Source organism: Bufo bufo, chromosome 8, assembly GCF_905171765.1.
Source record: "Bufo bufo chromosome 8, aBufBuf1.1, whole genome shotgun sequence".
Lineage (NCBI taxonomy): Eukaryota > Metazoa > Chordata > Amphibia > Anura > Bufonidae > Bufo > Bufo bufo.
The window spans coordinates 24,447,010-24,469,398 of record NC_053396.1 but is presented as its reverse complement, the minus strand read 5'-3'; the positions used below and the strand labels follow the sequence as shown (position 1 = coordinate 24,469,398).

Below are 22,389 nucleotides of genomic sequence, written 5' to 3'. Positions count from 1 at the left end.
TAGGGTTGTAGCAGGTATCGAATGATCGATACCCAATCGATGCTTTTGTACCGGTATCGATTCGATACTGGGATTTGACATTTACTGATACTAGATTGCGCTACTGCGCAGCCTACTATCAGAGGCCATGGCGCACGCTGCTCTCAGCGTGCGCCATGTTCTCCTCAGCAGCACAGGGGAGAGAGAGGGGCGGAGGAGGGGAGGGGCTGTGGCCACTGCACCACCAATGATGATAACTCGCCCATTAATACAAATATAGGTGGCGGGTGGCGGCGGCAGAATCACATAGCCGGCACCTGACCTCTATGACAGGGCGATGCGATCCGCGGCAGTTAACCCCTCAGGTGCAGCACCTGAGGGGTTAACTGCAGCGGATCGCAGCGCCCTGTCATAGAGGTTGTGCCGACTATGCGATTCTTCCGCCGGCACCTGCCTCCTGTATTTGTATTTAAATGTTACTTATCTTAATTGGTGGCTCAGTGCGTGCCCCCCCTTCCCCCAGTACTAAAAACATAGGTGGCGCAGTGCGCCCTCCCCCCCAAACCCCCCAGTATTATAATCATTAGTGGCAGTGGTCACAGGGTCCCCTTCCCTCCTCTTCATTCATTGGTGGCAGTGACAGCTTCTGATCGGAGCCCCAGCAGTGTAATCCTGGGGCTCCGATCGGTTACCATGGCAGCCAGGACGCTACTGAAGCTGTCCATGGTAACCTCCCTGCTGCTGTGTGTACTATGCACAGGGCAGCAGGGAGAGTGTGAAGTCCTATTCACCCTGATAGAGATCTATTAGGGTGAATAGGACAAGGGATGAAAAGATCCTAGATTCTAGCCCCTAAGGGGGCTAATAGCTATTAAATAAAAAGTGAAAAAAATAAAATAAAAAACACACACAAATCACCCGCTTTCCCAATTTTACATATAAAATATATAAACAATAAATAAATAAACATATTACATATGGCCATGCCCCAAAAAGTGCGAACTATTAAAATGTAAAAAAAATCTTCTATGCGGTGAACGCAGTAACAGATAAAATAAAAATAAAAACCGTGCGATTCGCCATTTTTTAGTCACCTTGTCTCGGACTGTTCGATTATGGGCCAGACGTTTCATAAAATGCGGAATGCACGCTGCTTTTTTCGTGTTTTATTTTTTCCACGTGGTATCGAATGGTATAGAGCATCACAATACTTTTTGATGGTATCGAAATCGAATCAAAATTTTGGTATCGCAACAACCCTAGTGCGAAGCAGGTGGAAACAGGCAATACGCATAGTTAGGAAACAGGCCGGGGTCAGGGCAGGCAGAGTTCATGTGTATTCGTAAAACAAGTCCAAGGTCAGTTCAGGCAGCTGAGGGTCAATACGATAAACAGGAAAAAGTCAGGGCAGGCAGCGGAGGTTCAGAGTGGGTAAACAGGCAGAGTTCAGTATACTGGCAGACAAACAGCACACCTTCACTAAGACTAGCAAGCTAGAACAGCTAAAGCTCAGGCTGCTCTTCCTTGAGAAAGGCATCTTAAGTACCCACAGGTGTCCAGCCATTGGCTGGCAGAGATTGGCGTAGATGTGTACTGGCCCTTTAAGACCATGGAAGTGCACACATCTACGGGAGACAAGAAGAGACTGTGCAGCCTGGGGAGGGACCTTACCCTGCTGTTGGAGGGTCATGCAGGGGGTAAGTGAGTGATGCAGCCCCTCTGCCCACCCCAGATAGTAGGACGGTGGCAGACATGGAGTGCCGCCATAACAAAGCTCACAGGCGATTGCCTACACTTACAGCAAATCCTTCTGTGTGAGACCGTAGTAGGTCTGTAAAGGTCTTCAGCCTCTAGATATAAACAAGCTATTCCAAATCAGTGAGAGCAAGCAGAGATTTTGAAAATGATGAGGAATTGCAAAAATAAAGTTTGTTCTAAGGTTATATTAAGTGATTAATTTTTTTTTTTTTTGAGTAGGTCATCCCTTTAGAAGATACATTTAGGAAAGCTGTGATGTTTATCCGAGGAACTAGGGATTAGAGCTCCATTACATAGGATATGACAACTGAGAAAGAGATTGTACTTTCTCAGAACCTCTTCCACCTGCACAGCGAATACACAGATCGCCCCAATGTCAATCATAATAGCACCCTAATAAATACCAGTTCCCAGGTACACAGTTCTGGAACCCATAAGGTCTAGTGAAGTCCTTGAGTGTTGAAGGTGACATTTACCAGCCTCCGAGTAGCCAAGCTAGATATAGTTCAAGAGAGGTTGCAATTCTTGTCTTTCTTCTTTGATTTTGGGGTAGGATTGGGAGGAGCAGGATGCCCTGGAGGCCTCATAAAAGTAGGCAAAGGAATGGGTTCTCCTAGAAAGTAGCCATCTACCTCATCATCAGAAGATGAAGAAGAGGTGGAAGAGAACGACGGATAGGTAAAACGCATGGGTTCCTTCAGTTCAGTGCTAAGAGGAATTTTAAAGGTGACCCGAGGGCCCGTTCGATTCTGATTCCTGAGGTCAGGCAGAGAGCGTCTTTGGGAACACTCCCGGGAGAATTCGCGTGGCGCTCCTCTCAGGCTGGAATGTATGGACCTTATTGGAGTCACATATGAGTTGCATTGCTGGGGTGTCCCACACTGATCTATCATAGACACAGCTCTTCTTGGTTCTCCTCCCATACGTCTTTCTTCAAAATGTTCTCCCTCTGGCTCTGTGTTGGTAGATGTTCCGATATCTCTTGTTTCCTTGCGTGGAGATACATCTGACTGAGCTGGGCTTATGGAGCGCTCGCTGCTTGTCCGTGGTAGACTGCATGCCCTGGAGCAATAAATTTGCCCATGGCGAGGTAGGAATGGCCTGCCCAGAAGAGACGACCCGCACCTTCCACAACAGAAGCAGCGTTCAGATGCATGCCAGTGCTGCCCACCATGTGATAGCTGTCCTTCATCTATACCTAGGAGCAAGGAGAACATTAGTCTGTGGGATTGGAGCTGCCCTTTTCCATCGGGTTGTTAAAAAATTACCCACAGTGGTACAAGCTTGTTCAACTTCAGGGAACTTTCTGACTACCCATGTCACCGGACCGGCAGAGGGAAGCATACTTGCCTGCTCCCCACTCCTGGGTTTCTGCTCCTTCAGTCTCTTGCCACCATTGCGCCCCAGTCTCTGCGTATCAACATCTGGTTTTATGGAGGTCAGGAGGGGACCGGAGAGAGGCAGCAGTGGCAGGAGTCTGAAGGAACCCGAACCCATTTGCTTCTCTCCACAGGTCCAGAGATGTAGGAGGGTCTGGCAGAGAGTCCCCCATAAGTGGACAACCCATTAACCACTTAGTAAACAGCCTGTTTTGGCAATTTTTTAAAAAAATATTTCATCGCTGCCTTCTAAGATCTATAACTTTTTTTTATTTTTTTGTCTATGTAGTAGTATGAGTGTTTGATTTTTGCAGGACAATTTGTAGTTTTTAATGGCATCATTTTGTGGTACACAATTATTATTAACTCTTTTTTTTGGGGGGGGGGGGGAATAAACAGCAATACTGCCACTGAATTTTTACGTTATAAATTTTGCAGCATTCATTTTTCTGCATAAATAACAGTGATACCAAATACATATAGTTTTTTTTACGGTTTACTATTTTTGTATAATAAAAACCCATGAAAAAAAAATAAGAAAATCTTCCTGTATCGCTGAATCCCTTAACATCTCTTATTTTTCATTCTACGGAGCTGTGTGAGGGCTAGATTTTTGCAGGACGGCTTGGTTTCATTTTGGGGTACATAATACTTATTGATCACTTTTTATTTTGTTTTTCAGTGGCGAATAAGCTAAAAACAGCAATTCTGGCATTGTTTTTTTACAACGTTCACCTTACAGGATAATTGGGTATTGGCAGTTGTGACAATACCAAATAGGTGGAGGGGATTTTATTTTACAATTTTTTTCTACTGAAAAGTTTTTTTTTATGGAAAAAGGTCATTTTTTTTATTTTATAAAACCTTTTAACCCCTTAAAGCAATAGCGACCATTAGAGCAGTGACCCCACTGTCATCTGGGTGCCGTATAAAGGAGGCAGCCTAGCCTAAGGACCCTCAGTGACCACCGTAAAAAGGCCTGGTCATCAATAAGAAAGTTCTAGAAAACCTCTTTCACGCAAGAAAAGATTATATATCATTGGATTATTAGATAGATTAGTCATGTGATGGCAGCCATGTTGCTTCTCACCTGGCTTATTAAAGGGGCTCTTCGCTTTGGACAACCCTTACTTGTTAATGGGGTCACTTGACAATAAGATCATCACAAAGTGTCCCCTGCTGGGACCTCCAGCGATCAGCTGTGTTAAAACCTTGCAATAAGTGTTCAGTTTGTCTGCAGCGCCACCGCAGGGGAAATGAAGCATTACACAGTATCCATTCACATCAATGGATTGTCCGTGTAATGCAGGACAGAACAGGTCCTCCAGAGCCAGAGACACTCTTTGTAACTGATCTAAACTCAAGGCCAAGAGATCGAGATATGAAAACAGGTTTCCGTTTTACTCAGAATTGAAGAACTCAACGTATCCTACCTATGATCTCCCCGCAGCTGTCACAGTACTGTGCGTAGAGTCTCTCGTAGCAGGGGGAACAATACGACCGCTTATCTTTCATTATATAGCGCTGACTTACAAGAGAACATTCACACTCAAAGCAGCAGAAGTGCCTGGTGTGCCAGTGGTGACCCTCGGCCTGTGTGCACTCCACCGAGAAGATGATCTGAAAGAGAAAATAAATCAAAAACAACCCAAAGAACAAAAAGTAAATCAATTTTATTAATTATTAATGGCGATTGTCGCTGGAGAGGAGGCTCACCTCATCACAGGCCAAGCATCGTGGTCGCTGAAGCTCAGCATGGTGCCGGCCACAGTAGACTTGTCCTCCATGGTAAAAGTATATGAGGTCGCAGAGAAGCTCTGAGCACTTGGTACAGGTGAAACACTGAGGATGCCAGCAAGAGCCAAGTCCTGCTCTGGAGGCAAATACCGCCATATCGCCCCCACTGATCTGTTGTCCACACTGCACAATGATAAGGAAGTATGAGTATTAACGTATATGAGTGTAGACATCTTACTAAGCAGAAGCTCCTGGGTTCTGATTCCCCACCATCCATAGTTGTGTCTTCCTTTATGGTTCCAGGTCTGACTTCTACCTATGCACCCCCTACTCTGGAAATCTGCCTCTCATTGATCGACGACTGGATGACAGAGCTCTCTTAAACTCAATGGTTCCAAAACAGAACTCCTTTTCCTCCATGCAAACCGAAACAAAAACCCTAGCACGACATGCACGTCACTCACCATCCTTGGACAAACCATCACTCTCAGCACCAAAGCCAAAAGTCTCGGAGTCACAAATAGGATCAGTAGTCAGCGGATCCCACCATCTCCTTCGCCTGCTGCGTAGACTCATCCCCTTCATCCCTGAAGGAGACGCAGCAGCAGTAGTTGGAACAACCATCAATTCCCGACTTGACTACGCAAACTCCCTCTATCTAGGACTTCCCAAATACCAAATTTCACGTTTACAAGTTGTCCAGAACACAGCCGCCAGACTGATAACTGGAAAAAAAAACTGGGAATCTATCACCCCGTCCCTGAGGACCCTCCATTGGCTACCCGTGAAGGATCGGATCACATTCAAGACCCTCTGCCTCACACACAAATGTACACAAGGGAAAGCACCCCAATACCTCTGTGACAAAATAAAGCACTACACCCCAGGTCGCCTCCTCTGGTCAGCTAACCAGAATCTCCTCCATATCCCCAAGACACGCTACAAATCAAAAGGCGAACGAAGGTTCGCAGTCCTAGGACCCCGGCTATGAAACACTCTACCCGTGGAGATCCGCTCAGAAGAAAACCATCTGGCCTTCAGGAAGACGCTCAAGACCCACCTCTTCTGAAGGCACAGGCGGTCAATGGCTGCAAAAAAGCGCCTTGAGGCTCAATTGTTGCGCTATACAAGTTATTCATTCATTCACTGTTACACACCTATGGGCGGACACACCCAGCCAAGAGCCACAGTATATGGGCCCCCTGCTCTCCAAAGAAGTCCTCATGTATTTTTTTTTTATCAACCCACCGGTAACTGTGAGCCATGAAAATTACTAGCTCAATCCAATGATGAAACCGCTATAGGGCTTGAGGTAAGAGGGGCTCCGGACAGAACTCATCCCGCTTCTCGACATAAATCCATGGCCTTTTCCTGGAGCTGCCACTAGGGGATGCTGATAGCAAAGAGATTTTTACAGCTGCTATTGAGTTCAACAATAACTGTATAAATTCCTATGTAGCGAGCTCCCCCTAGTGGTGGCTGCAAACAGTTTTATAATATAGATTTTATTTTTTTTATTAATGTATTTATGCCAGTCATCTGGTGGTTTGAAAATACACTGAGAATACATTGAGAAATATGGTGTTCAGAATGAGCGCCATATCCATGAAGAAAATGTTTCACTTTTTCTGATGTAAAAGTTGAGTAAAGTGACTGGAGAGGAAAATTCCTCCAGTAGTAAGTTTTGCTATAGGGCCCTATGATCTCTATGTACGCTCCAGTACTTTACAGGTTTCACATATGGTATGTCTGCCCTTGTACACACTCGCCATGCATAGCCAAGTTATATCTTCTCTTACCTTCTGGCAGACTGTACCACTCATTGTTCTGGAGACAGGACGTACAGACCCACGACCCAAATTCTCAAGTTTCCGTTTCTGGGCGAAGAGAATAAGCAACTCTTCTTCTTCCTCTCCCTGCAAAGAGCAGCAGTACCGGGCCTGGGACAGGTCCGGCTTACAACTAACAGCGGTACTGGGCCTAACATAGAACAAACAGCAGCACTGGGTCTGCCACAGAACCATGCAAACAGTAATACAAAGAGAAAGAAGAAAGGAGCCAAGTATAGAGAACTTGGTCAAGATTAGAGCTATAGTCTAAGGCGGGAGTAAGGAATCTCTATCATGGGCTAAAATGGGAAACACTGGGACTCATGGCAGATGATAACTAGCATGACTATAATTTATTTGGGCTTCTATAGAGTGTCCTGCTAATAGATCTAGCTAGCAAAGAACTAAAGTTAGTGACTTCATGCATTGTAGTATCAAATAAGCCTTCATGTGCAGAGCTCAAAGAAGGGAGGGAGAAGATAAGTCACGTTCTTCTTGCTACCTCTTGTGCTATGGCCAACTGCCTACATGTCCAACCACAACCAAGAAACAACCTGAACTACATTACAATTTGGAGAATTTTGTGTCAGTACACAAGGCCCACAAAAGATCCAAGTTAGGCATCAACCCCCAAAAAAGCACCTTCAGATCCACTTTACTGGGAGTTCTACACCTCTGAGAATCTCATGAGCATGGATGGCCAACATAATTTCAAGAGCATGGATGGACTACAAAAAGTCCAAGTTGGACATCAATCCCAAAAATCCCCTTCAAATACACTCTACTGGCATCTCTAAGCCTCTCAGAATTTTAAGAGCATAGATGGACTACAAAAGGTCTAAGTTGAATGTCAACACAAAAAGCCCCATTCAAATGAGCTTTACTTGTATATCTAGGCATCCCAGAATCTCAAGAGCATGGATGGTCAATGGAATCTCAAAAGAATGGATTGCCCACAGAAGGTCCAAGTTGGACATTAACCCCCAAAAGCCACTTCAGAAACACTCTACTGGCACCTGTAAGCCTCCCAGAATCGCAAAAACATGGATGGCCTACAAAAAGTCTAAATTGGATGTCAACCCAAAAAAGCACCTTCAGTTCCACTTTACAGGCATCTCTAGGCCTCACAGACTCTCAAAAGCATGTATGGCCAACAGAATCTCAAAATAATGGATGGTCCACAAAAGGTCCAAGTTGGACATCTAACCGAAAAAAACACCTTAGATTCACTTTGTTGGTATCTCTATGCTCCCAAAATTTCAGGAGCATGGATGACCACCCTGTCCCCCTCACTAAAATCTGCCACAACACTATAAATGTTGGTACCAAGATTCAAGAAACAAGCAAAAGATAAGATGAAAGCATAGCTCAACCCTCATCCATTGTCTTTACCTCACAGTCATGTGGGGGTAGTTGGCAGAGAAGTTGCCTCAGTCTGTATCTTTCTCCTTTACTCAGCACATACGGGACCTTGTCCTCGGGAAGACATCTGAAATATTGGTGCACCTGAGACAAAATTCCATAGCATTTCAATGACTGTCGTGACATATCTAACCACCCAATATCACTGTGAAGATAGGTGATACCATACCTGCTCAGGGTTTAGTCCAGGGGGTACCCATGCATATTTCTCGAAGGCAGAGTCAGAACTGCTTTCACCTGAAGATAAGCGCTGTGCCCCTACCATCTGGCACAGGGACCTCTCTAGATTCTGAGGAGACGTGGCGCTCCCATGATCTTCCCATGGGCAATGACAATGTTGGCAGATCTTTCTGGAATAAAAAAAAGTAATAGGAAAACGTTTGAAACCTAGGGCAAGATATGGAGGTCAACCTACAAAGACATTGGAGAAAACAGTATCCAACATATCCATGATATATCATTCAAGATCCATTCCTTTCCAACAAAAAGCGCTAGAAGTGATGAGTAAATGAAGGTGGGGGTTATTTTGGGTCGGTAACACGGAGGGTAGGGATGGGACCAATTTGCAGTGATGGTGATTCTGTTGATTGTATGGACTGGGTGTTGGGGTCCAGGCTGTGGTTCAGGCTTGCTGAAGACCAGGAGACAAGGGTAGGGTGGTCCATCTTTATTTTGGGTCCTTCCTCCACAGTGTATACCTCTGAATAACTCCCAAAGCTTTATGGATGCCCCTTCCCCTAAAGCAGCAGGTCTTTTTGCAAGTAATATGTGCCAGGAGGGCTGCCAAGCATAAAAAACTATTGTTATTGTAGGAAATGAAGTGAGGAGAAAAGGCTCATTCAAGAGTAAAAAATGATGCGCTTGTAAATCCATTTTATTAACCACTTGCAGGGACTTTTGGATTTACAGGCAATGTCATCTGGTGGCCCTTTCTACTATGCTAGGTCACAAGTCAATGAAGACCAAGTTATTTTAGGTACCCTGAGGAATGTGACATCAATAACACTGCAGGACGAGAGATTAGCCGGGCATTGTCACCACGGCTAGAAAAGAAGATGAGGAAGATGTCTCTTGGTATAGGAAAAAATCTATAAAATGTGGAGACTGAGTGTTAAAGGGCTTCTCTAGGATTTTCTTATGCATAGCCTATCCTCAGGAATGGTCATCAGTATGAGATTGGTAGGGTTCCGACTCCTGACACCCTCGCCAATCAGCTGTTTGAGGAGGCTATGGTGCTCCACCGGAACGCTGGTGAGCTCTGGAGTCTTCTCGCAGCTTACCAAGCACAGTTCCGTCCATTGTCTTGTTGGCCTTGGTGTTGCACCCCAGTCCCATTCACTTGAATGGAACTTAGCTGCTCCTAGGCCACGGGGTCTAAGAAGAGACTCGTGGAGCTCCTTGGTCTCTTAAAACAGCTGGTCAGTTGGTGTGCCGGAAGTTGGAATCTGCTGATCTGATATTGAGGACCTATCTTGAGGATAGGTTTTTGGTGGAGAATTACACAGAAGTCAGCTAGAAAATGGAAACATGGGACCACTGTTCTCGTGACCTCTTGGATTGGACAGGTTAGGCCATCAATCTCTGATCGGTGGTGGTCCGACGCCCGTTACTGTACACTGGACAAGCTGGTTAGAGCAGTAGCTCCCGTCCCCGGACACCTAGTATCCACAGTGTTAGTTTGTGTAGAACATCACTAAGGGCAATATAGTGATCCAAGTTATGGACAAATCCTGCCAAGGACGCTTTCCATAACTATCTGGTTGCCACGATCTGGAAAAGGTCCAGTGCGCCAAGGCTACTGATAAAAATCATTCACCCACAGCCCTAAAAGCTCACAAGCACAGGCAGGCGGCAGGTGTGATTAGATCATCCAAGCCCTGCCTGAGCCATCAATCAAGTAAAGAGTCATCGCCCCAACTGGGCAGAAAGTTCAGGGCTAGGGATCCGCACCAGTGCTGTGTCCTTACTGCTGCAGCTGGTGGCAGTTGAACGATGGAACAGAGCATATATGTCAACCTTAGTGAGCTACGCAGAGAATTTAGAAAAAGGGCAAACAGCAGGTGGCGCTATACAGATAGCATTCAGATCCAGGTGCTGGTTTGAAAAATGTAGAATATTTTTTGTGGGACAACCCCTTTAACGGACATACAGCAGATGATTACATTACTACTTACCTCCACCTGTGTGCGAGGAAACCAGGGCAGCGTTCTCTGCAGGAATGACATGGCTGACCCTGGCCGGTGACATTCAGCTCCACTCCCTAGTACAGAGATGAGCGAGAAAAATCACATCATCATTCATTACATGTGGAAATACACTGATTTACGTCAGGATGGATTCGCCGTTCGCATAGTGTTACGTGGAACAGGACTGAATAAACATCAAATTTAAACAGAATTGTGTATTTCAAGGTAAAAATTCTCATCCTATTTATCAGCACATAAGGACGGATTTAATAGCTTAGAAGACCTCCCACCTCTCCTGACATTCTAGTAGGAATAATAGAGGGATGGCACAACATAGAGTTATATGCAATGATGCGCCAGAATTGTTACTACATAACGGATGCAGGTAGCTACTTTCGCATCTGCGTTTTCCTTATCCGGCACTAAAAACAATGTAAGGCCCCTTTCACACGGGCGGGTTCGATGCGTGAGGTGAACGCATTGCACCCGCACTGAATCCGGACCCATTCATTTCTATGGGGCTGTGCACACGAGCGGTGATTTTCACGCATCACTTGTGCGTTGCATGAAAATCGCAGCATGCTCCTCTTTGTGCGTTTTCCACGCAACGCAGGCCCCATAGAAATGAATGGGGTTGCGTAAAAATCGCATAGCATCCGCAGGCAAGAGACCCGATCATTATCATTTTCCCTTATAACATGGTTATAAGGGAAAATAATAGCATTCTGAATACAGAATGCATAGTACAATAGGGCTGGAGGGGTTAAAAAATAAATAAATTTAACTCACCTAATCCACTTGATCGCGCAGCCGGCATCTCTTCTGTCTTCATCTATGCTGTGTACAGGAAAAGGACCTGTGGTGACGTCACTGCGGTCATCACATGATCCATCACCATGGTGATGGATCATTTGATGGACCATGTGATGAGCGCAGTGACGTCATCACAGGTCCTATTCCTCAAAGAAGAAGACAGAAGAGATGCCGGCTGCGCGAACAAGTGGATTAAGGTGAGTTGAATTATTTATTTATTTATTTATTTATTTATTTATATTTAACCCCTCCAGCCCTATTGTACTATGCATTCTGTATTCAGAATGCTATTATTTTCCATGTTATAAGGGAAAATAATACAATCTACATAACCTTGAACCCAAACCTGAACTTCTATGAAGAAGTTCGGGTCTGGATACTACATTCAGTTTTTTATCACACGCGTGCAAAACGCATTGCACCCGCGCGATAAAAACTGAACAACGGAACGCAATCGCAGCCAAAACTGACTGCAATTGGGTACCTACTCGCGCGGGTTTGCCGCAATGCACCCGGGACGCATCCTGAGCCAAAACGTGACGCCCGTGTGAACCCAGCCCAAGGCCTCTTTCACACGACCGTTTGGCTTTTTTAGTGTTTCGCAGTCCTTTTTTCACGGATCCATTGTTCAGTTTTTTGTTTCCCTTGTGTTTCCGTTTCTGTTCCGTTTTTCCGTTCCGTTTTCCTTATGGCATATACAGTATACAGTAATTACATAGAAAAAATTGGGCTGGGCATAAAATTTTCAATAGATGGTCCCGCAAAACGGAACGGATATGGAAGACGTACGGATGCATTTCCGTATGTGTTCAGTTTTTTTTCCCCAGACCCACTGACTTGAATGGAGCCACGGAACATGATTTGCGGGCAATAATAGGACATGTTCTATCTTTCAACGGAACGGAAAAACGGAAATACAAAAACGGAATGCATACGGAGTACATTCCGTTTTTTTTTGCGGAACCATTGAAATGAATAGTTCCGTATACGGAACGCAAAAAACGGCCCGTAAACGAAAAAAAAAGGTTGTGTGAAAGAGGCCTCGTTCACACGTCCTCAAATGGGTCCGCAATATCGGGAACGGGTGCGGACCCGTTCATTCTCAATGGGGCAGAAATGGATGCGGAGAGCACACTATGTGCTCTCCGCATCCGCATTTCCAGAGCGCAGCCCCGAACTCCCGGGCTTCGGCCCCGAACTTCTGGGCCGCGGCTCCGCAAAAAAATAGAACATGTCCTATTCTTGTCCCCAATTGCGGACAAGAATAGGCGGTTCTATGGGGGTGCCGACAGGGACGTGTGAATGGACCTTAATGCTGTAAAAGTGGCCGTCACATTCCATTAAAGGGTTTCTCTGGGACATACACTGTACATATTGATGGTCTATCCTCAGGATAGGTTATCAATATGAAACTGGTGGGGGTCCGACTCCTGCCACCCCCCACAGATCAGCTATTCGAGGAAGCCACGGCGATCACCGGTGTTCTGGTAAGCGCCACGGCCTCCTCACAGCTTGTAAGAAAGCACCTGAGAAGAAGGGCCCTTTCACATGGACAGTGTTCATGTAAAGGGGTTTGATGTAAAAAATTGGACATCATACAGTACATGACAATCTCTTTCTAGCAAAGCTAGAACCAGCCCTGGACCTCACATGGATCCAGAGATCTCCACATTATCTGCTACAACTGCTCTGCTAGATTATCTTCAGATGGGCAGCTCAGGGGCATGTCCTTTCTGCTGCAGCTCTCTCCCTGTAACTGCCACAGCTTCTAACAGAACATATGACTGTTGGGAGTGAAGATTTAAACTGAGCATGTGCGACCACCACAGTGAGACGGACAAGAAATAAGGAAAAGAACAAACAGCAGGTGGCGCTATACAGATACATTTTATAGAATAACTCAGTGGTTATACAATTTTTTTAATTACATGCAATTACAAAAGTGTTCAGATCCAGGTGCAGGTTTAAAAAATGTAGACTATGTTTTGTGGCACAACCCCTTTAAGGACCTTTTTACATGGGCATTCGACTGATCTCTGGGCGCCTTCACATGGGGCAATGATCAGGAAGTGGCATCACAATTGGGATCGTTTGCCCGATCATCTGTTTGCGTAAAAGGCAATCCTTTATCTCCTGCTTGAGCAGTTCCCTAATAGGCTCATTAAAGGTGATTAGAAGATGTTTGGACTTGAACGTTCACAAAGGAGCAGTGATGGGGCCCAATGTCTAAACTTGAAGCGCAGAGCGCCATACCTGAGGAGAGGGTAGCAAGAAATAGGCGTGGAGGCAAAACAACCCAAACCACAAGAATGACAGAATACATGAAAAACATTCTGCGCTCAGCACCGAGAGCACGAACAACAATAAAACTCATCCATAATTGAGGTGCCAGACAAGGCGTCCAGATGTCCCAAAATGATGGTTAAAAAAAAAATTAAAAAAAGAGTACTCGTGTGCCCCACGGGCAAAACATCTGCAATTGCTCCTAAACCATTTTCAAAGGCAAAAAAAAAAAAATAGTACCTAAGTATTAAATGAATAATCCCGCGCAACAGTGCCCAAATAATACTGCCACACAGTGCAACTCACATAACCATAACGCCTGATATACCAAACCCACATGCCCCAATTCAATGCACAAATAATAGCGCTTTACTAAACCTCAATAATACCACCATATAGAGCAACTTATATGAACATACCGCATGAATAATATTACTATATCAAACCTGCATTCCTTAATTAAATGCACAAATAATAGCGCATTACAAAACCTCCATAATACAACATATAGTGCAACTCTCATAACCATACCACCCAAATAATACTACTATACTAGACCTGCATGTCCCAATTCAATGCACATATAATAGCACTTTACAAAACCTCAATAATATCACCATATAGTGCAATTTATATGACCATACATCCTGAGTAGTACTAGTATACCAGACCCGCATGCCCCAATTCAATGCGCTTTAAAAACCTCAATAATACCGCCATATACTGTAAAATAACAGCGCATGCTGACACAAAAAAAAAAATTGTATTACAATGCCCAAGGGGTGCTGCCATGGAGATCTAAGATAATACTGCATAACAGTACCCAAATAATACTGCCATATAATGCAACTCACATGACCATACCATCCAAGTGATACTACTATACCAGACCTGCATGCCCCAATTCAATGCACAAATAATAGAGCTTTACAGAATCTCAATAATACCACCATATAGTGCATGAGAAGTACTACTATATACCAGACCTGCATGCCCCAATTCAATGCAGAAATAATAGTGCTTTAAAAAACCTCAATAATATCACCATATACTGCCAAATAACGGTGCCATGCTGACTCTAAAAAGTATTGCAGCACAATGTCCAAGTAGTGTGACTGTGGAGGTCTAATATAATACTGCACCTTAGTGCCCACAAAATACTGTCATATACACATGACCATACCGTCCAAGTGATACTACTATACCTGTCCTAATTCGATGCCCAAATAATAGCGTTTCACAAACCTCAATAATACCACCATATAGTGCAACTTATATGAATATACCGCAGGAGTCATACTACCTGCATGCCCCAATTCAATACAGATATATTGCTTTACAAAACAGTAACAACATATAGTGCAACGTATATAACCATACCGCCTGAGTAGTACTACTTTTATACCAGACCTGCATGCCCCAGTTCAATGCACAAATAATAGCGCAAAACCTTAATAACACCATAAACTGCCACATAACAAAAAGGATAGGTTTTATATAGCATAGTTTCAGTATATAGTGGAGTCTGTGCTCCCTGAATTAATTTGAGGCCAGTTGGCACAAGGAAAGGTGTCATATAACGTAGGTTCCCATCCAAAAGAGGTCACCTTGCCGTGGTGGGTGGGCCCAAATGCTATATATTATAGTATATATGGCTAAGTACGGTACCTCATATTCATTTTATACAGTGCATATAGCACTGGTTCATATGCTCTATGTTTGCAGAGTGCTGTTGCATTGTCCGGATATGCCATAAATGTCCAATAGGTGCAGATCCTACCTCTGGGACCAGCTCCTGAAAGTAGCTCTGAAAATAGCTGAGCACCTCCATGGCAATGATAAAAGTCTTTGGACAGACTCAGCTACGCAGGAAACGGCCTCGAAAAACTACGGAGTGTCCTAGACAAAACATCAATGACCTAAGTGGTACATTTCTAGATCTGCAGTAGGGCTTCCTACAGGGCATTCCTCATAAATTGCTCTTAAAACAGCTGCTTGGGTTCCTGGAATTGCGTAAAATTGTAGAAAACAATATATATTCCCTATATTAGTGTCATAATGAACTGCCTCTGCCCCAGGCACCTTCATCATGTGGACACAAGTCAAAATTCACCTTACCTACCCCAAACTAACACCACAGCAATAACCGTCTCTTCCCCAATAATCAGTCTCAATAACTATGCCCTAAAAACTTTAACTTCATCCTGATAAATCATATTGAGCAGATGAGACCTCAAAGGGCATCTGTCAGCAGTTTTGTACCTATGACACTGGTTGACCTGTTACATGTGCACTTGGCAGCTGAGGACATCTGTGTTGGTCCCATGTTCATATGTGCCTGCATTGCTGAGAAAAAGGATGTTTTAATATATGCAAATGAGCTTCTAGGAGCAACGGGGGCGGTATCGTTACACCTAGAGGTTCTGCTCTATCTGCAACTGCTGCGCCCTCTTCATTTTGATTGACAGGGCCAGGCAGTGAAAACATCATCACACCTGGTCAGTGGGGGTGTGGAGTGTCAGTCCTCAATGAATCTGATATTGATAACCTATCCTGAAGACAGGTCATCAAAACCGTGAAACCGGAATACCCCTTTAAAATCCCATACAATATCAAGGTACATCTGGTCGCTAGGGTAAAATACCGCAAAAATCATAATACAGGAAACATAAACCTATCCTGGACATACATATAAGATCGTAGACAAACCACTGCGAGAAACTTCTGGCAACGGGTTATCTCCCAGCAGTACAACTGAAACAGATGTGATGTTTCATGTAAAGTGCCTTGACCTTTTCCACATTTTTTCACATTACACCCACTAACAAATGTATTTTATTGGGATTCTATGTGATAGACCAATACAAGTCCATTTCGGTAGAATCCTATGTGATCTAAGTCCATTTCAGTAGAATTCTGCGTGATCTAAGTCCGTTTCAGTACAATTCTGTGTCATCTAAGTCTGTTTCAGTAGAATTATGTGTGATCTAAGTCCAATTCAGTGGAATCCTATGTAAACTAAGTCCTTTTCAGTAGAATCCTGTGTGATCCAAGTCCATTTCAGTAGAATCATATCTAAAGTTAATAGGGTCGTTTATGAAGACCAGCATTTTAGACGCCGATCTTAATAATCCTGCGCTGGCGCCTGATGCACCTAAATTATGTAGAGGCACCAGCCTGCAACATGGTTTAAACTACGGCAGCTCCCTTGCTGGCAGTTTAAGACCATTTTCCATGCCATAAACTGGGCCACTCCGCCCCATGCCACGCCCCCTTTTCCCGCCACCTCGGAAAAGTGGCGTTAGCTAGGTAAAAGTTGCAGATTCCACCACAAATCCCCTTTGCGACCGAATCTTCGACTAAAGTACGCCAAAAAGAGGCGTACTTGCCATCATAAAAGACCCCCTAAGTCCTTTTCAGTAGAATCTCGTGTGATCCAGTCTGCAGAAAAAGTACTTCAGATGTATATGCAAAAGAGCAGTTACGTGCACTGAGCCACTCTGTGCACCCTTCCTCTGCCAGCCCCGCCCTCTCTCCTTGATTGACGGGATCAGGTTCCTGCATGGTCACCTCACCTGGCCCTGTCAATCAAGAAGGAGAGGGAGGGGCTGGCAGAGGAAGCAGGAGAAGCAAAGGTGCACACAGTTGCTTGGACCCGCCCTCAGTGCACTTAACTGCTCATTTGAATGTGAATTTGAAGTCGTTTTTCTCCAGACTGAAGTGAATGCTATCATTACATTCAGCTGTGCTTCTAGCCCTGCAAGGCATTGTGCCCGCTTTACCTGGTGCCAGATTAGAGGTTCACTTACTTTTTCTATGGATGCGGCACAACTATTTGTGTGTTAGATCGTGCTGCTCTATAATTGTGACTTAAAACCTGTAGTAAATTCTTCACCATCTCCAGGCCTCCTGTACTGTCTGCCAGTAGTAGTAATAGTAGTAATAGTAGTAGTAATCATGTGCAGTAATTGCTCAGGACGCACCAGTCATTCCGGTCGTGTGAATTTCCTGAGGGCACATTCCCTGTTATCAGATCCTAGCAGAGATCAAAGCTACATTATGTGGACAAGTCACGGGAAGATTCTGCCCTACTGAATACTTAAGGGTGCATGGTGGGTGCTCATGGAGTGGGCCTGAACATGTTGGGAGTTGTTACTAAGAGGAAATGGAATTTTTCTAACTAATGATGTGAACCAATTAATGGTTAACTAGATCATTTACCAGTCACTCGATGCTAAATTTTCAACTTGAGAGCCATTTCTGCTTAAAGGGAAACTGTCAGCAGGATCGCCCCTATTAAACCAGACATGCTGATGGGTGGGGTTGATCCTGCCGATCAAAATGATATCTGTCTTGCGGAAATCGGTTGTGGCGTTCCTGAGAAAAAAAGACTTTTAGTCTTTATGCATATGAAGGCTTCAGTGTGCCATGGGGCGTGGCCCGACCTGTAGAGCTGAGGGACACAGAGGGGCTAGGTCACACCCCTTAGTAGACTGAAGCTTTCAACGGCATAAAGAATTCAAGTCTTTTTTTCTCAAGGACGCCACAACCTATTTTCACAAGGCGGGTATCATTTTAATCAGCAGGATCAGACCTACCGGGCGGTATGCCTGGTTTTATAGGGTTGACCCTGCTGAAAAGTGTTGTTTAAAGTGATCAAAACATGTAGGAGGCCATTACCGGAAGTGGAAGAGTTGTCAGTAGTTGTTATTGATGGGTGGCACATTTGTCTTAAAGGGGACTATAGCAAAACTGTGCTACCAGTGGCGTACTCTCCACGGAGGCAGACCACGCCACTGCCTTGGTTCCTGTGGTAAGAGGTGGCCGGCGTTGAACTCCTTCTCTTGCTTTCCCGACACAGATTCACAGCATTTTCCTGCAGCCACTAGGGGGAGCTCAGGAAGCAAAATAAATTTTACAGCTGCCATTTAGTTCAATGGTAACTGTATCAATTCCTAGGCACTGAGCTCCCCCTAGTGGTGACTGTGAGCAGACAGTTTTATAATATGCTGTACTATAAGAGGGGAAGCAAAGGATTTACAGCAATACGGGGGAAGATTGATCAATGTACCGATACCAGTTGTCTGGTATAACTACATGGGGAAATATGGTTCAGAACGAGCGCCATATTTATAAAGCATCTGTTCCTCTTAGAAGAAACAGTAGGTGAGGTGATTTTTTATTTATTTTTTCTTTCACAAAAACTTAAGCTCATTAAAAATCTCACTCAGGAGGGAGGGAGCCTTATTAAGTTTTGCTATGGGGCCCTATGATATCTGTGGTCTATAAGGGGTTCATTTATCGTACTGGCTTAGTTGCCCATAGCAACCAATCAGATTCCATCTTTCATTTTTCACAGCTCCTTTGGAAAATGAAAGGAGGAATCTGATTGGTTGCTATGGGCAACTAAACCAATTCTACTTTACACCAGTATGATAAATTACCCCCACAGATTATATCGTGCCAGCACTTACCCCCACTGGAAATTATGGTGCCCAGCTTCTTCCCCCCTTATTATTTGGTGGCTGTAGGTCTGGCAAAGCCTTTTGGAGGCTATAGGTCGGGGGTCACCAAGACCCAGCTGTTGCGAAACTACAACTCCCAGCATGCTCCATTCACATCTTACGGAGTCCTGAGAACCTCTGCTAGAAGTTGTTCCTTTAGTTGATCATTTACTTAGGGTGCATGAACCCAGCTAAGGGGCGATGATCCGTGACACCTCTGTAGGACTATTGAATAGGTTGTCAGCGGTAAGGAGACCATCAGCAATGTGTCCTCCCAGTGGGGCTCACTGGATGCGTCCTTCAGAAGACTACAGCTGCAGATAATTATCTGATGTGCGCCTACTGGTACCTGCATACCCTGCCGGGCAGATGCATGCAGGTATCCTGCCTCTGATCTATGAATACGTATCTGCCAGATATGTGACGGGTCCAGGCAGATCTTCTGAGATCTTCTCATATAGGAACACATGCCTACCTGACCGCCATATTACCATGCTGACAGCTCCGTATAGACCTATCACATGATGATCACCCTCAGATCAGATCACAACCTCTTTCCTACAAGGGGAAATCAACTTCATAGTGGGGGCATCCCCGTTCAGACCCTTCTCCTTGAGTGAGAGCAGAAAGCCACCCGCACATCCAGCCATTGAGTTGAATGGCTAGCATGCAATACTACATTTCCCCTCTAGTGGCCACTGTAGGAAGACTGTATAGCTGAAGACCGTGATCCCCGGCAATCACATATGATCACCAGGGGACGCACGGCACTCTGGGCCAAGTTCACGTTGCAGCTTTCAGGTTTGCAACTTTTTTATGCCAAAAAACATTCATAGAGAGATGATAAATCTCCCCCATGGCGCCAGCCACAGCCAACGGTGGAGCAACACCCTGCTGACAGCAGTACACAGTGGCCCTTATAAGCGTAAAGAAGACCTCTCACCTCTGCTGACATGTCTGTTTCAGTAACTACTTGCATTCCCCATGTATTAACAATACCAGAGGACTCTATGTTGTGCCGTTCCTTTATTATTCCTGCTAGAAGTTATGAAAGACTTGCTAGCAGTTTGCAATAAAGGTCCAGCTGGGTGTTACCAGTTGGAGGGGGTCCCTGCACAGTCAGACACTGGCAGCACTGAGTGGACTATGCAGGGACACACTCCCAACTGGTAACACCCAGCTGGACCTTCATTGCAAACTGCTAGCAAGTCATTTGTAACTTCTAGCAGGAATAATAAAGGAACGGCACATCGCAGAGTCATAAGAATAGATGCTGCAATATTGTTATTACATGAGGGATGCAAGTAGTTACTAAAAAAGATATCAGGAGAGGTGACAAGTCCCCTTTAAATGGCTTGTGTTCCCACTGGCACCAATATTTGTCAGGTAAAAGCCCATTGGATAAAGAATAAAGGGGTTGTCCCCCACTAGAAAATTATGGCTGCTTTCCTCCACAAATAGCACCACACCTGTCCACAGGTTGTGTGTGGTATTACAGCTCAGCCCCATTCACTTCAATAGAGATGAGCTACAATACAAGATACGACCCATGGACACAGGTTGGGGATGTTTTTGGAATAAAGCAGCCATTGTTTTCTAGTGGGGGACAACCCCTTTAAGAAATCCTGCCTGGGGCTAGCATTGAGTTGGACCCACACACTAGAGAACTGAAAACGCATCCAAGATGGCAGAGGGGGAGAAGCTGTGACTTGCACTGTATGATGGAAGATGTTTGGCAGGTTGGGGGCGTTCATTGTGTACTGTGGATTATTGAAAAAGGGCGTTATCATTGTGTGCGGTCTTATACATTCTTCACAACTCCATTCCCTACCGGAGCGACGCTAGGAAAAATCTGATGTCGACCTACTGCGTGTGTACAACCTAATGATATTGCACCTATGTCACATGTTCATTATAATGTGGCCATCAGAGAAGGTTTCAGTAGCATCCTGTGTGATCCAAGTCCATTTCAGTAGAATACTATGTCAACTAAGTCCATTTCAGTAGAATCCTCTGTGAACCAAGTCCATTTCAGTAGAATCCTGTGTGAACCAAGTCCGTTTTAGTAGAATCTTGTGATCTAAGTCCATTTCAGTAGAATCCTATGTGATCTAAATGCATTTCAGTAGAATCCTGTGTGATATAAGTCTGTTTCAGTAGGATCCTATGTGATCTAAGTTCATTTCAGTAGCATCCTGTGTGATCTAAGTCCATTTCAGTAGAATACTATGTCAACTAAGTAGAATCCTGTGTGATCCAAGTCCCTTTTAGTAGAATCTTGTGATCTAAGTGCATTTCAGTAGAATATTGTGTGATCTAAGTCCATTTCAGTAGAATCCTATGTGATCCAAGTCCATTTCAGTAGAATCCTGTGTGATCTAAGTCCATTTCAGTAGGATCCTGTGTGATCTAAGTTAATTTCAGTAGAATCCTTTGTAAACTAAGTTCTTTTCAGTAGAATCCTGTGTGATCTAAGTCCATTTCAGTAGAATCTTGTGTGATCTAAGTCCGTTTCATTAGAATCCTGTGTGATCCAAGTACATTTTAGTAGAATCCTGTGGTCTAAGTAGAATTGCAGCGTTTTGATGTCCGTCTGACGAAACGGAGCCAAACCGATCCATCCTGGCACACAATGTAAGTCAATGGGGACGGATCCGTTTTCACGGACACAATATGGCACAATAGAAAACGGATCCGTCCCCCATTGACTTTCAATGGTGTTCAAGACGGATCCGTTTTGGCTATGTTAAAGGTACTACAAACGGATCCGTTCTGAACCCGATGCATGCGGTTGTGTTATCTGAACGGATGCGCTTGTGCAGATCCATGACAGATCCGCACCAAGCGCGAGTGTGAAAGTAGCCTTAAGGATACAACCACATGCACCCAAAAATGCCTTCTTTTTTTTTCCGGTTCAAACACCAAATAAAGGAAAACGAAGCTGCCGATGATACCCTGATCGCTCGCTGTAGTCTTATCAGTCTTTTTGAGACCTCACAGCATTTCTAATATTATAAAAACTCCCTAAGAAATAAATCATATTTCCACCGGATCCAAGAAACGGCACAAAAAATTACAAAATAAAATAAAATTAAAAAAATCTGATGACGTTAGTTTTAGATGATGCGTCCCCCCCCATGAATGAAGCGCGGGCGAGACAGCGGCCCACACGTCAGCGCTTGCGAGAGTCAAAAAGAGACAGAAACTAGGAGGCACCAGACTGCACGCCGGCTTACCTGAGACCGCCGCCGCCTGGAACTGCGGAACATCCTGACCCTCCGGATGTCTGCCGAGGACTATCCCAGTAACTCTTTCCTGGTCTTCAGTTCCGTTCACCTGGAGCCAGTCCACACCCCAGCACATCACACAGGACCCTCCCCAGGGGACAAACCGCCCTACCTGTAAGAGGAGACGACACTCCTAGGCTGGAAAGTGACACCACCCCGGAAGCTGCATTCATACTGCAGCGCACGCTGCTCTCTTTAACCCCTTCGTGCCC

At 44.7% G+C, this 22,389-nt stretch overlaps 1 protein-coding gene across 3 annotated transcripts; it reads right to left on the bottom strand.

The window, feature by feature from the left end:
* Positions 1-1,126: 1,126 nt before the first annotated feature.
* LOC120977294 (prickle planar cell polarity protein 3-A-like) lies at positions 1,127-22,312 on the bottom strand. 3 transcript variants are annotated; one of them, XM_040405153.1, is made up of 8 exons: positions 22,127-22,312; positions 10,279-10,364; positions 8,274-8,454; positions 8,075-8,188; positions 6,653-6,769; positions 4,833-5,036; positions 4,550-4,736; positions 1,127-2,935 (listed from the first exon to the last, which is right to left on the bottom strand). In XM_040405153.1, exons 1-8 carry the CDS (start codon positions 22,157-22,159, stop codon positions 2,244-2,246), a joined length of 1,614 nt encoding a protein of 537 aa, XP_040261087.1. In that variant the 5' UTR covers positions 22,160-22,312; the 3' UTR covers positions 1,127-2,243. The 3 variants fall into 3 exon arrangements, with proteins under 3 accessions (XP_040261087.1, XP_040261086.1, XP_040261088.1); XM_040405152.1 differs by having other exon boundaries at positions 6,653-6,793; positions 22,127-22,311; XM_040405154.1 differs by lacking the exons at positions 10,279-10,364; positions 22,127-22,312 and having other exon boundaries at positions 6,653-8,171; positions 8,274-8,398.
* Between the last annotated feature and the right edge of the window lie 77 nt (positions 22,313-22,389).

Excerpts from the sequence above, each read along its gene's own strand:
- LOC120977294 (XM_040405152.1), bottom strand. The coding sequence starts at position 22,159 with ATGTTCCGCAGTTCCAGGCGGCGGCGGTCTCAG. Across the intron at positions 8,189-8,273 it reads CTGGACTAAACCCTGAGCAG|GTGCACCAATATTTCAGATG; the intron begins GTATGGTATCAC and ends ATTTTGTCTCAG. Across the intron at positions 6,794-8,074 it reads TACCCCCACATGACTGTGAG|GCCCGGTACTGCTGCTCTTT; the intron begins GTAAAGACAATG and ends GACCTGTCCCAG.